The sequence below is a fragment of the Narcine bancroftii genome, chromosome 12 (genome assembly GCF_036971445.1).
Source record: "Narcine bancroftii isolate sNarBan1 chromosome 12, sNarBan1.hap1, whole genome shotgun sequence".
NCBI lineage: Eukaryota > Metazoa > Chordata > Chondrichthyes > Torpediniformes > Narcinidae > Narcine > Narcine bancroftii.
In genome coordinates this window covers 3802581-3818129 of record NC_091480.1, presented here as the reverse complement: position 1 = coordinate 3818129, position 15549 = coordinate 3802581, and the positions used below count along the sequence as shown (strand labels likewise).

Sequence of the window (15549 nt, the reverse complement as noted above, 5' to 3'; positions counted from 1 at the left end):
TAAATCCCTTTATGGCTCTGCACATCTCAATAGCCTACCATTTAATGCATATGACCTATTGAGATTTGCCTTTCCAAAATGTAACACCTCACACTTATCTGTATTAAATTCCATCAGCCATTTCTCAGCCCACACCTCCAGCCTTCCTAAATCACCTTTTAATCTATGGTAATCTTCCTCACTGTCCACAACACCACCAATATATTAACGATCACCAGATCGTTAATATATATAACAAACAATAGTGGACCGAGGACTGATCCCTGAGGAACTCCACTAGTCACTGGCCTCCAATTGAACAAACAATTTTCTACCACTACTCTCTGACACCTCCCATCCAACCATTGCTGAATCCATTTCACTACCTCCTCATTTATACCTAATACCTCCACCTTTTTTCCTAACCTCCTGTGGGGAACTTTGTCAAAAGCTTTACTGAAGTTTAAATAGACAACATCCACAGCTTTCCCTTCATCAACCTTTTTTGTAACCCCCTCGAAAAACTCAATCAGGTTTGTCAAGCATGATCTACCCCTGACAAAACCATGCTGATTACTCCCTAGCAATCCCTGTACCCCCAAATAATTGTAAATACCATCCCTCAGAACACTTTCCATCAACTTGCCCACCACAGACGTCAGACTCATGGGCCTATAATTCCCAGGTTTACATTTAGACCCTTTCTTAAAAAGGGGAACCACATGTGCCACCCTCCAATCCTTTGACACTACCCTCGTGGCCAGTGACATCCTAAATATCTCTGTTAATGGCCCCACCATCTGTCCACTAGCCTCTCTGAGTGTCCTTGGGAATATTTTGTCCGGTCCCGGATATTTATCCACCTTTATGTTTTTCAACTCAGCCATCACTACCTCCTCGGTTATCCTTATATGCTTCATGACCTCCACACTATTTTTCTTTACCTCAACTGGTTCAATATTTTTTTCCCAAGTGAATACCGAGGCAAAGAAATCATTCAAAATTTCCCCCATTTCCTCAGACTTCTCACTCAGCCTACCCTCGCTATCTACAAGGGGTCCAATTTGATCTCTCACTAATCTTTTATTTTTAATGTACTTATAGAAACCCTTTGGATTTATTTTTATTCTGTCAGCCAAAGCCTCTTCGTGCCTTTTTTTGGCCTTTCTAATTTCTTTCTTAAGATTCCTTCTACACTCCTTGTAGACCTCCTTCAAATTGTCAGCTGTCTGTTCTTTATACCTCTTGTACACCTCTCTTTTTCTCCTAACCAAATTTCCAATATTCCTCGACAACCAAGCCTCCCTATGACTTCCAGCCTTTCCTTTGACCCTCACTGGGACATAACTACTCTGTACCCTTAAAATTTCTTTTTTGAATATCCTCCATTTCTCATTTATGCCCTCACCTGAAAATATCCTGCCCCACTTAATACTCCCCAGATCCCTTCTTATTCCTTCGAAATTTGCTCTTCTCCAATCCAGATCCTCAACTTTAGGCCCCTCCTTGCTCCTCCCTAAAACTACCTTAAAACTAACAGAATTATGATCACTAGACCCAATTGGATCTCCAACATTAATGTCTGATACCTGACCTAGCTCATTCCCTAACAGGAAACCCAGTATGACACCATGCCAAGTCGGTTCTTCTACTAATTGATTCAGAAAACAATCTTTTTTTTTTAATTTTTTTTTCACACCATAAACCACATTGACCATGATACATACATTTTCCTTTTCAAATATATGCAGTGTCATTTTCTCCCCCCCCTTCTCCCATCCCACCCTCCCTACCTCCCCCCCCATCCATTTAAAGTACAAAATCTAAGATACATTAAACCAGTCAAACAATGTTGTAATTCAATAAAAATAAACAAGAAATTCCACTGAGTCAATTCTTTTCATTTCCTTCTCCTTTCTCGTTAATTTAGGTAGTGAATGTCCCCGGTAGGTTTTCTCTATTGTGTTTCATGTAAGGCTCCCATATTTGTTCAAATATTTCAATATTATTTCTTAAACTATATGTTATTTTTTCTAATGGAGTACATTTATTCATTTCTATATACCATTGTTGTATTTTCAAATTATCTTCCGATTTCCAGGTTGACATAATACATTTTTTTGCTACGGCTAGAGCTGTCTTAACACATCCTTTTTGTGCACCATCCAAATCAATTCCAAATTCTTTGTTTTTTATGTTACTTAGGAGGAAGATCTCTGGATTTTTTGGTATATTGTTTTCTGTAATTTTATTTAATATTTGGTTTAGATCTTCCCAAAATTTTTCTACTTTCTCACATGTCCAGATTGCATGAATTGTTGTTCCCATTTCTTTTTTACATTGAAAACATCTATCAGATACTGTTGGGTCCCATTTATTTGACTTTTGAGGTGTAATGCATAGCCTGTGTATTCAGTTATATTGTATCATACGTAACCTCGTATTTATTGTATTTCTCATCGTTCCAGAACATAATTTCTCCCATGTTTCCTTTTTTATCTTTATATTTAAATCTTGTTCCCATTTTTGTTTAGTTTTACCATTTGTTTCCTCATTCTCCTTTTCTTGCAGTTTAATATACATATTTGTTATAAATCTTTTGATTATCATTGTATCTGTAATCACATATTCAAAGTTACTTCCCTCTGGTAACCTCAGACTGCTTCCTAATTTGTCCTTCAAGTAGGATCTCAATTGGTAATATGCCAGCACTGTATCTTGAGTTTTATTGTATTTATCTTTCATTTGTTCAAAGGATAATAATCTATTTCCTGAAAAACAATTTTCTATTCTTTTGATCCCTTTTTTCTCCCATTCTCTAAAGGAAAGGTTATCTATTGTAAAAGGGAGTAACTTATTTTGCGTCAATATTAGTTTTGATAATTGGTAATTTGTTTTATTCCTTTCTACATGAATCTTTTTCCAAATATTGAGTAGATGATGTCATACTGGAGAACTCCTATGTTGTACCAATTTTTCATCCCATTTATATAATATGTGTTCAGGTATCTTTTCCCCTATTTTATCTAATTCTAATCTAGTCCAATCTGGCTTTTCACTTGTTTGATAAAAATCTGATAGGTATCTTAATTGTGCGGCTCTGTAATAATTTTTAAAGTTTGGCAGTTGTAAGCCTCCTTGTTTATACCATTCTGTTAATTTATCTAGTGCTATCCTCGGTTTCCCCCCTTTCCATAAAAAATTCCTTATTATTTTCTTTAACTCCTTGAAGAATTTCTCTGTCAAGTGTATTGGCAATGCCTGAAATAAGTATTGTATCCTTGGGAAAATGTTCATTTTAATACAGTTTATCCTTCCTATTAGTGTTAATGGTAAATCTTTCCAATGCTCTAAATCGTCCTGTAATTTTTTCATTAGTGGATAATAATTGAGTTTATATAGATGGCTGAGATTTTTATTTATTTGTATACCTAGGTATCTTATTGCTTGCATTTGCCATCTGAATGGTGATTCCTTCTTAAATTTTGAGAAATCCGCATTATTCTTTGGCATTGCTTCACTTTTATTTACGTTAATCTTGTAACCCGACACTTCTCCATATTCCTTCAATTTCTTATATAATTCTTTTATTGATAGTTCTGGTTCTGTTAAGTATACTATAACATCATCCGCAAATAAACTGATTTTATATTCCTTGACTTTTATTTTTATCCCTTTTATATTATTTTCTGTTCTTATCAATTCTGCTAGTGGTTCTATAGCTAACGCGAACAATAAGGGTGATAGTGGGCATCCCTGCCGTGTTGACCTGCTTAAGTTAAATTGCTTTGATAGATATCCATTTACTTTCACTTTTGCCAATGGCCCCTTATATAATGCTTTAATCCAATTAATATACTTCTCTGGTAAACTGAATTTTTGCAATACTTTGAATAAATAATTCCATTCTACTCTGTCAAAGGCCTTCTCTGCGTCTAAAGCAACTGCTACTGTTGGCGCTTTACTCCCTTCTACTGCATGAATTAAGTTAATAAATTTACAAATATTGTCTGTTGTCGTCTTTTTTTAATAAATCCAGTTTGGTCTAGATTTACCATTTTAGGTACATACTCTGCTAATCTGTTTGCTAATAGTTTAGCTATTATCTTATAATCTGTGTTAAGTAAAGATATTGGTCTATATGACGCTGGTGCGAGTGGATCTTTCCCTGTCTTTGGTATTACTGTAATTATTGCTGTTTTGCATGAATCTGGTAAGCTTTGTGTTTTATCAATCTGGTTGATTACTTCCAGGAGGAGAGGAATTAATAAATCTTTAAATGTTTTATAGAATTCTATTGGGAATCCATCCTTTCCTGGTTTTTTATTATTTGGTAATTTTTTTATTATCTCTTGTATTTCTACTATTTCAAATGGTTCCGTTAATTTATTTTGTTCCTCTATTTGTAATTTTGGTAGTTCAATTTTAGTTAAAAATTCATCTATTTTCCCTTCTTTCCCTTCATTTTCAGTTTGGTATAATTGTTCATAGAATTCTCTAAAGTTTTCCTTGATCTCTGTTGGATTATATGTGATTTGTTTCTTTTTTCCTTGATGCCAATACCATTTTCTTAGCTTGTTCTGTCTTAAGCTGCCACGCTAGAATTTTGTGCGTTTTTTCTCCTAGTTCATAATATTTCTGTTTTGTCTTCATTATGTTCTTCTCCACCTTATATGTTTGTAGTGTTTCATATTTTATTTTTTTTATCTGCCAATTCTCTTCTTTTAGTTGTATCTTCCTTCATTGCTAATTCTTTTTCTATATTTACTATTTCCCTTTCCAACTGCTCTGTTTCCTGATTGTAGTCCTTCTTCATCTTGGTTACATAATTTATTATTTACCCTCTAATGAACGCTTTCATTGCATCCCATAGTATAAACTTATCTTGCACTGATTCCGTATTTATTTTGAAGTACATTTTAATTTGTCTTTCAATGAATTCTCTAAAATCCTGCCTTTTAAGTAGCATGGAGTTTAATCTCCATCTATACATTCTTGGAGGGATGTCCTCTAACTCTATTGTCAATATCAGGGGTGAGTGGTCCGATAATATTAACATAACAATTACAGCACGGAGACAGGCCATTAGGCCCTTCTAGTCTGCACCGAACCAAACACCCCTTTCTAGTCCCACCTCCCTGCACAATGCCCATGACCCTCCATCTTCTTCTCATCCATATACCTGTCCAACCTTTTCTTAAATAATACAATTGACTCCGCCGCCACTATTTCTCCCGGAAGCTCATTCCACACGGCTACCACTCTCTGAGTAAAGAAGTTCCCCCTCATGTTACCTCTAAACCTCTGCCCCTTAATTCTTAACTCATGTCCTCTTGTTTTAATCTTTCCTCCTCTTAACGGAAATAGTCTATCCACATCCACTCTGTCTATCCCTTTCATAATCTTAAATACTTCTATCAAATCCCCTCTCAACCTTCTACGCTCCAAAGAATAAAGACCTAATCTGTCCAATCTCTCCCTATACCCTAGATGCTTAAAACCAGGTAACATTCTGGTAAACCTTCTCTGCACTCTCCCCACTCTGTTTATATCCTTCCTATAATTAGGCGACCAGAACTGCACACAGAACTCCAAATTAGGCCGCACCAACATCTTATACAATCTCAACATCACCTCCCAAATCCTATATTCCATGCAATGATTGATAAAGGCCAGCATACTAAAAGCCTTCTTCACCACCCTATTCACGTGAGTTTCTACCTTCAGGGAACGATGTACCGTTACTCCTAAATCTTTCTGCTCTTCTGTATTCATCAATGCTCTCCCATTTACCACGTATGTCCTATTCTGATTCTTCTTATCAAAATGAAGCACCTCACACTTATCAGCATTAAATTCCATCTGCCATTTTTCAGCCCACTTTTCTAAGCAGCCCAAATCCCTCTGCAATCCTTGAAAACCTTCTTCATTATCCACTATTCCACCTATCTTAGTATCGTCTGCATATTTACTAATCCAATTCCCCACCCCATCATCTAGATCTTTAATGTATATAACAAACAACAATGGGCCCAATACAGATCCTTGAGGCACACCACTGGTCACCGGCCTCCAACCTGACAGACAATTATCCACTACCACTCTCTGCCCTCTCCCTTTCACCCAATGTTCAATCCATTTAACTATCTCAAAATTTATACCTAAAGACTGCACCTTCCTAACTAACCTTCCATGTGGTACCTTATCGAAGGCCTTACTGACGTCCATATAGACAACATCCACTGCGCTACCCTCATCCACATTCCTAGTCACCTCTTCAAAAAATTCAATCAGATTGGTCAAACATGACCTTCCTCCCACAAATCCATGTTTTTTTTTATTTATTTTTTTTTTATTTTTATTTTTTATTTTTCACACCATAAATCACAATAGCCATGATATACACTTTTTCTTTTCCACACATTTACAGTGACTTTTTCTCCCTCCCCCCTCCCTCCTCCCAAGCCACCCCCCCACCCCCCCCCCCCTCATCCATTTTAGGTATACAATCTAGGTTGCATTAATTCAGTTAGACAATGTTGTCATTCAACAAAAATACACCAGAAATTCTACTGAGTCCATTCTTTTCTTTTCTTCTCCTTCCATCAACTTAGGTAATGTTTGTTCCCGGTAGGTTTTCGCTATTGTATTTAATGTAAGGCTCCCATACTTGTTCGAATATTTCAATATTATTTCTTAAACTATATGTTATTTTTTCTAATGGAATACATTTATTCATTTCTATATACCATTGTTGTATTTTCAAATTATCTTCCAATTTCCAGGTTGACATAATACATTTTTTTGCTACGGCTAGGGCTATCTTGACAAATCTTTTTTGTGCATCTTCCAAGTCAATTCCAAATTCTTTATTTTTTATGTTACTTAGGAGAAAGATCTCTGGATTCTTTGGTATATTGTTTTCTGTTATTTTATTTAATATCTGATTGAGATCATCCCAAAATTTTTCTACTCTCTCACATGTCCAGATTGCATGAATTGTTGTTCCCCTTTCTTTTTTACATCGAAAACATCTATCAGATACTGTTGGGTCCCATTTATTTAACTTTTGCGGTGTAATGTATAGTCTGTGTAACCAATTATATTGTATCATACGCAGCCTCGTATTTATTGTATTTCTCATCGTTCCAGAGCATAACTTCTCCCATGTTTCCTTTTTTATCTTTATATTTAAATCTTGTTCCCATTTTTGTTTAGTTTTACCATTTGTTTCCTCATTTTCCTTTTCTTGCAGTTCCACAAATCCATGTTGAGTGCTCCTGATCAGACCCTGTCTATCCAGATGTTTATAAGTACTATCTCTAAGAATTTTCTCCATTAATTTACCTACCACAGACGTCAAACTTACAGGCCGATAGTTGCCAGGCTTTCTCCTTGAACCCTTTTTAAATAACGGAACCACATGCGCAATGCGCCAATCCTCCGGCACTATCCCCATATCTAATGACATTTGGAAAATTACCGCCAGAGCCTCTGCTATTTCCTCCTTCACTTCTCTCAATGTCCTGGGGAAGATCCCGTCTGGTCCCGGAGACTTATCCACCTTTATATTCTTCAAAAGCCCTAAAACTACATCTTTTGTTATCTCTATATTCCCCATATTTACCCAATTTGCTTTTTTTAATCTCACATCTCCCAATATCCTTCTCCTTAGTGAATACCGAAGAAAAGAAACTGTTCAATATCTCCCCCATTTCTCTAGGCTCCACACACAGTTTTCTGCTCTGGTTTTCTAAGGGACCAATTTTGTCTCTAGCTTTCCTCTTACCATTAACATATTTGTAGAACACTTTTGGATTAGTTTTCACCCTGCTTGCCATAGTTTCCTCGTACCTTCTTTTAGCTTTCCTAATTCCTCTCTTAAGATTCCTCTTACATTTAATGTATCTTTCAAACATCTCCTTAACTCCATGCTTCTTATATCTAATGTACGCCTCCCTTTTTCTTTGAACCAAGTTTCCAATATTCCTTGAAAACCACGGCTCTCTCAAACCTTTTGCCCCTCCTTTTAACCTAACAGGAACATAAAGCTTTTGCACTCTCAAAATCTGATCTTTAAAAGACTTCCATCTCTCTACTACATCCTGCCCATAAAACAAATTGTCCCAATGCACACCCTGCAAGTCCTTTCGCATCTCCTCAAATCTAGCTTTTCCCCAATCAAAAACCTCAACCCTTGGCCCTGACTTCTCTCTTTCCATAATGACATTGAAGCTGATGGCATTATGATCACTGGACCCAAAGTGCTCGCCAACACTAACCTCCGTCACTTGACCCATCCCATTTGCCAACAGTAGATCTAACACTGCTCCTTCTCTGGTCGGCACCTCTACATATTGTTGTAAAAAACTATCTTGCACACATTTCACAAACTCTAACCCATCCAGTCCTTTCACAGAATGTGTTTCCCAATCTATATGTGGAAAATTAAAATCTCCCATAATTACAACCCTGTGCTTATCACAAATATCTACTATCTCCCTACAGATTTGCTCCTCTAGGTCTCGGTCCCCTCCGGGTGGTCTATAATACACCCCTACAAGTGTAACCTCTCCTTTCCTACTCCTCAGTTCCACCCAAATAGCCTCCGTGGATGTGCCCTCTAATCTATCCTTCCTAGGCACCGCTGTAATATTTTCCCTGACAAGCAATGCAACCCCACCTCCTCTTGCCCCTCCGACTCTAACTCACCTAAAACAACGAAACCCAGGGATATTCAGTTGCCAATCACATCCCTCCTGCAACCATGTCTCACTAATCGCTACCACATCATACTTCCAAGTATCAATCCACACCTTCAGCTCATCCACCTTTTTTACAATACTCCTGGCATTAAAATATATGAATTTCAGAGATTTCCCAATTTTTAATCCCTGTTTTCCCTTATCTTTAATAACAACATTATTTACTTTTCCTGCCAATTGCCCTTCATCTTCTTCCAGAGCATTTCCCTTCTCTATCACCTACCCATCCATATTCAAATACTTACTACAAACTTTCTTTGTTTGCATTCTAACCTTCTCCTTCCTGCTCTGTACTATTTTTTTCCCTCCCCCCAACCATTCTAGTTTAAAGGATCCTGAGTAGCCCTAGCAAATACCTCTGCCAGGATTCTGGTCCCCCTGGGATTTAAGTGTAACCCGTCCTTACTGTACAGGTCACATCTCCCCCAAAAAAGGTCCCAGTTATCCAGAAACTTAAAACCCTGCCCCTTACTCCACCCCTTCAGCCACGTGTTAATCCTCCACCTCATTCTATTTCTATTCACACTGTCACGTGGCACAGGGTGTAATCCAGAGATTACCCCCTTTGCGGTCCTTCTTTTTAACTCTTCTAGCTATTTTTAACTATTCTAGCTTTATATTCTGTTTTTCTTACTCTATCTTGCATACGAGCTGATAACAAAAATAGGTCTATTCTTGAGTATGTTTTATGTCTACCCAAGTAATATGAATATTCCTTTTCATTTGGGTGTTGTTTCCTCCATATATCCAAAAGTTGCATTTCTTCCATTGATTTAATTATAAATTTGGTTACTTTGTTTTTTCTGTTAATTTTTTTCCCAGTTTTGTCCATATTTGAATCCAAATTCAGGTTGAAATCCCCTCCTATTAATATGTTCCCTTGCGTATCTGCTATCTTCAAAAAAATATCTTGCATAAACTTTTGATCTTATTCATTAGGTGAATATACATTGAGTAGATTCCAAAACTCCGAATATATCTGACATTTTATCATTACATATCTCCCTGCTGGATCTATTATTTCCTCTTCTATTTTAATTGGCACATTTTTACTAATTAATATAGCTACTCCTCTTGCTTTTGAATTATACAACACTGCTGTTACGTGTCCTACCCAATCTCTCTTTAATTTCTTGTGCTCCAATTCAGTTAAATGTGTTTCTTGCACAAATGCTATATCAATTTTTTCTTTTTTCAGTAAATTTAGCAGTTTCTTCCTTTTAATTTGGTTTTGTATTCTGTTAATATTTAAAGTCATATAGTTCAACGTAGCCATTTCATACTTTGTTTATCTTCCCTTTCTCCATCATCACCTTTCCTTCTTATCCTTTTCTGCTTTCTTGTTTTGAACACTTGAAAAGACAACATTTCGAAAACATCAAACATTTTCCTTATTCTCCTATTTAAAACTTCTTTAACCCCATTCTCCCCTCCCCCTCCTGAGTTGCCCTTTATCCCTTGTCGGGCAACCACATCTCCCCTCTCCATTTGGATTTGCGAATTCACTCACAAACGTCAACTTATTTTGTAGTGACCGTAACTCCTCCCCACCCAGCCCCCCCAGAAAAGATTTCAGTTTTCATATGTAACAAAGGTCACTCTTTTAATTCCCTCCTTATTCCCTCTATTCCCTTTCCCTCCTTTATTAATTCTTGTCTATACTCTATATATTTTCCTCTAAATACGGATATATTCATGTATACACACTATATATATATATATATATATATATATATATACACACATATACCCCTTCACATATAGTTCGTAGTCATTTTTACTCTCATTACATGTCTTCATCTCTCTGCTTGTTTTGTAGTTGTTCTGCAAATTTCCTTGCTTCCTCTGGATCCGAGAAAGGTCTGTTTTGTTGCCCTGGAATAACTATTTTAAGTACCGCTGGGTACTTTAACATAAATTTATATCCTTTTTTCCATAAGATCGTTTTTGCTGTATTGAACTCTTTCCTCTTCTTCAGGAGTTCAAAACTTATGTCTGGATAGAAAATTTTTTTTTGACCTTTATATTCCAGTGGCTTTTTGTCTTCTCTTACTTTCTTCATTGCTTTCTCCAATATATTTTCTCTTATTGTATATCTTAAGAATTTTACTAAAATGGATCTTGGTTTTTGCTGCGGTTGTGGTTTCGGGGCTAAAGTTCTATGTGCCCTCTCTATTTCCATTTCTTCCTGTAATTCTGGTCTTCCTAGGACCCTGGGGATCCAATCTTTTATAAATTCTCTCATATTCTTGCCTTCTTCATCTTCCTTAAGGCCCACTATCTTTATATTATTTCTTCTATTATAGTTTTCCATTATATCTATCTTCTGAGCTAACAGCTCATGTGCCTCTTTAGCTTTTTTATTAGATTCTTCTAATTTCTCTTTTAATTCCTCTACTTCCATTTCTACAATTGTTTCTCGTTCTTCCACATTATCCACTCTTTTTCCTATCTCTGATATGACCCTTTCTATTTTATTCATTTTTTCTTCTGCACTCTTAATTCTTCTTTTTATCTCATCAAATTCTTGTAATTGCCATTCTTTCACTGATTCCATATATTCTTTAAAAAAAGATACATCCATTGTCTTGCTTTTCTCTTCCTCTTCCACTTCTTTCTGTTCATCTTCTTCCTCTGGATTGACCATCTGTTGTTTCCTTGTTTTCTTTTTACCCTCTTCCTTCTTGTTGTCGTTATTGTCTGTGTTCTGCACCTGTTGCTGTGCTGCAGGTGTCTCTCTCAGCTGTGGAGATCGACTCCGCAGCTGCTCCCCCCTCCCGTCGGTGGGTTTCTTTTCATGCGCGGTTGCGCACTTTTACTCGGCTCTGCGAGCCATTTTTGTAGTCCCGAGCCCGGGACTTCCACTGACCTGAGGGAGCGGGCTTCTCTCTCCGCCGCGGGCCTCTTCGGACAGGTAAGGCCTTCACCTTCTTCTTCCGACATTCTTGCTTCCTCTTTTCTTCCCGTTGTTTTCGACTTTTATCTCTTCGCTGCCATTTTCTTCTCACCTTTATTTTTACTTTGTTTTAATTTTTACTCTTGTACCTTTGTGCTTTGTGTGTTTTTTTTTAAACTTTTTGGGAGAGGGCTGGAATTCCCTGACCGGCCACTACTCCATCACGTGACTCCTATTCAGAAATCAATCTTGAACACATTTAACGAACTCTAGCCCATCCAGCCTTCTAACTGTATGGGTATCCAAAACAATGTGAGGGAAGTTAAAATCTCCCATGATCACTACCTCATGATTCTCACACATAGACGTTGCTGTTTTCTTCACTCCAGCCTACAGGGGACATCCGTGGGTGAAAGAGGTGCCAAGGCTTTAGCTGATGCCTTATCAGTGAACAGGAGTCTGACCACTTTGGAGTGAGTATGTTTGTTGTAATTGGATAGTACTGAGTGTTGATGTTACCCTCCACAGACAGAAGTGTTCACTGTCAGAGAGGTGAGATGGTGAAGTTGGAGCCACCCCAGAACTGTTTTGTTTGTTGCATTGTCTGGTCTCTCCTAGTTCTTGCGTTTCTCTACATCTAATTTTTAAATCAACCATCTCTTTTCTTCTTTATTTAAATATTAAAATTCATGACATGCCTTGGCCACGGGAGCTTGTGACTATGTCATGTGTTGTATATGTGTGTTTCTTACAGCTGAGTGTCCTCTGGTCTTTTGCAGTCTCCGAGGAAATGCTGTGGGCGTCGCTGGGGTGAAGGCGATTGCTGCTGGTCTGAAGGTCAACAACAGCCTCCAGACACTTAAGTACGTCTCATTCAGTTTTCATGGTTCAGGTGAATTATAGTTAATGGATTAAATGGAACCTAAGCACAATTGGTGCATTCTATAGAACTCCAAATGTAGTCATTGAAAGTAGATCGAGTGGAGCGGGCAACATTTGAGTTACAGGGACCATCAGATCATAGAACATCACAGTACAGGCCCTTTGGCCCACGATGTTGTGCCAACCGATCTAAACCACAACAATCTAATCCTTCCCTACCTCCCCAGAACCCACAATTTTTTTTACACATCCATGTGCTTTAGAGTCTTTTCAATGTCCCTATTATACCAGTTTCCGCCACACACCCACCACTCTATTTTTTAAAAAAAACTTGCCCCTGACATTTCCCCTAAATTTTCCTCTACTCACTTTAAACAGATGTCCTCTGATATATGCTATTGTTGACCCAAGAAAAAGATGCTGGCTGTCCACCTTATTAAGGTGCATAGCAACCTTGAGGGATCTATAGACCTGGACCCCAAGATCTCTCTGTTCCTCCACACTATTAAGGATCCTGCCATTAACCCTGCACTCACCCTTCAAGTTTGACCTGTCAAAAGGCATCACTTCACGAAGATAGGTGGTAGAGTATGAAGTGTAGAAGAAATTGAAAGCTTACAGAGAGACTTGGACAGTTTAGGAGAATGGGCAAAGAAATAGCAGATGAGATATAATGTTGAGAAATGTATGGTTGTGCATTTTGGTCAAGGAAATAAACAGTCAGAAACCTCAGAAGTACACAAAAGGACTTGAGGGTCCTTGTGCAGGATAACCTGAAAGTTGACCGCGAGGAAAGAAGGCGAATGCTATGTTGGCATTCATTTCAAAGGGGATTGTGTATAAGAATAAAGAGGTGTTGATGAGACTCTATGGGGCACTGGTGAGACCTCATTTGGATACTGTATGCAGTTTTGAGCCGATATCTTAGAAAGGATATAGCAAAGTTGGAGAGAGTACGGAGGAAGTTTACCAAAACAATTCCAGGAATGAGAAGGCTAACATATGAGGAATGCTTAGTGGCTCTTGGACTCTATTCATTAGAATATAGAAGAATGAGCGAGAATCTCAGAAACAATAATGAATGGGTTGGAAAGAGTAAATGTAAATAAGAGGTTTCCCCTGTTGGGTGATTCCAGGACAAGAGGGTACAGAGATGAGAAATTTCTTTCACCAGAGGGAGTGGATTTGTGGAATTCACTGCCACATGAAGCTGTGGAGGCAGGATAATTGGGGGAATTTAAAAAGGAAATTTAAAAGGGAAATTGGTAGGTATCTAATTAGTCAGGCTATCATGGGATATGGGGACAAGGCTGAAACTTGAAACTAGATGCAAAAACAGTTTAGCTCAGAGGTTTCACGGAGCAGACTTGATGGGCCAAATGGCCTGCTTCTGCTCCTTTCTCTTGTGATCTCACACTTATCCGGATTGAACTCCATCTACCATTTTTCTGCTCAACTCTGCATCCTGTCTATATCCTGTTGTAATCTGCAACAACCTTCAGCATTATCCACACCTCCAACTTTTGCATCAACTGCAAACTTACTGTCCTACCCATCTACTTCTTCATCCAAGTCATTTATAAAAATCACAAAGACCAGGGGTCCCCTAAACAGATCCCAACAGAATGCCACTCGTCACTGATTTCCAGGCACAATATGTTCCATCTCCTGCTACTCTCTACTTTCTACAGACAAGTTAGTTCTGAATCCACACAGCCAAAGTTTCTTGTATCCCATGCCTCATGACTTTTTGCATGAGAAACGATGTCAAACACCTTACTAAAATCCATACCCACTATATCCACTGCCTTTCATTCAATTTCCTTTGTCACCTTTTTGAAAAACTCCATTTGGCTCATGAGGCACAAAGCCACGCTGACTACTCCGGAGAAGACTTCTTCTCTAAATGGTTTTAAATCCTCTCCAATAGTTTGTATCACCTGCTCTTCCCCAAGAGTACACAGTGTAGGACTGAGGTTGTGGACAGGTCAGCTGGGAATGACAATGAGAACTAATTTATCTTCGGGGATCAAACGCCTAATCCCAACAACAGGCCATGAATCAGTTGAGGATTCAGTTTGCAAGCCTCAGGGAGATCTGAATGAGCAGCTTCTTGGACCTGGAGCATCCGCTATAAACCAATCACTCACTGAAAATAAACAACTGACTGTATAAAGTGAGGCCAGATGGTGATTAATTGGTGCATGTTTCCAGAATTCTCCTTTGCTCTATTGGATTAGAGATTGGTGATGTCAATATTCCAACGAGAATCTGCATAATTTCCATTCAGAACAAATTTGAGCAGAAAATTCTGCATCTGCGAAGGGTGGGACTTTGATCTTTGGTTGAAAAGTTCCAACCAGAATGTTCATCAGGTTTCTCCGTTTATTGCCTTGTAGCCTTCAGGAGAATTCCCTGGGTCTGGATGGGGCAATGTGCATTGCAATTGCACTGAAGTACAACCACAGCCTTACCCACATCAAGTAAGTGTTAATATTTCTCCATCTTCTGAAACGCTTCAGAAATGAACTACCAAAAGTCACGGGAGGATTTGGTGCAGCACTGAGGAGAATGTTGTCAGCTGGGAGGGTCACCATAATGTAGATCAGCAGGCAGCAGAAGCTCCCACCCTTCCCCATGGTGTCAACAGAAAGGACAACTGTGAGCACAGACAACCTTGCAGCAGTGTCCATGTTATGGAATGAGATTGGCCCACAGTCCTCTCCCTATTGCTTGGTCACCTGAGGTTAGTGTAACAGCATTGAAACAGGCCGTCATCCCACTGCATAATTTTAATTGATTCCCCCCACATTCTAACTCTACCACAGGTTGGCACATGAATTGCCCCCAATGTGTGGGTGAGGAGACTAGAGCACCTAGGGGAAAGCAACTCATTAAATTCTGCACAGACACCAGCAGAGATGGGCATTAAACCGAGGTCTCTGATGGTGGGGTGCAGTGGCCCCATCCAGGGGTCTGGAACTGGGGAGGGTCGGGGGGGGGGGTAGCTGTTCTGATTGGAGTCCT

General features: G+C 38.4%; 1 protein-coding gene across 7 annotated transcripts in view; it reads left to right on the top strand.

The window, feature by feature from the left end:
- nlrc3 (NLR family, CARD domain containing 3) overlaps nucleotides 1–15549 on the top strand; it is a 71673-nt gene that overhangs the window by 53523 nt on the left and 2601 nt on the right. For all 7 annotated transcript variants that reach the window (XM_069905306.1, XM_069905300.1, XM_069905303.1 and 4 more), the window contains 3 exons: nucleotides 12030–12113; nucleotides 12420–12503; nucleotides 14922–15005. In XM_069905306.1, the coding sequence (XP_069761407.1) occupies nucleotides 12030–12113; nucleotides 12420–12503; nucleotides 14922–15005 (252 nt within the window). The remainder of the gene's footprint in view (nucleotides 1–12029; nucleotides 12114–12419; nucleotides 12504–14921; nucleotides 15006–15549) is intronic.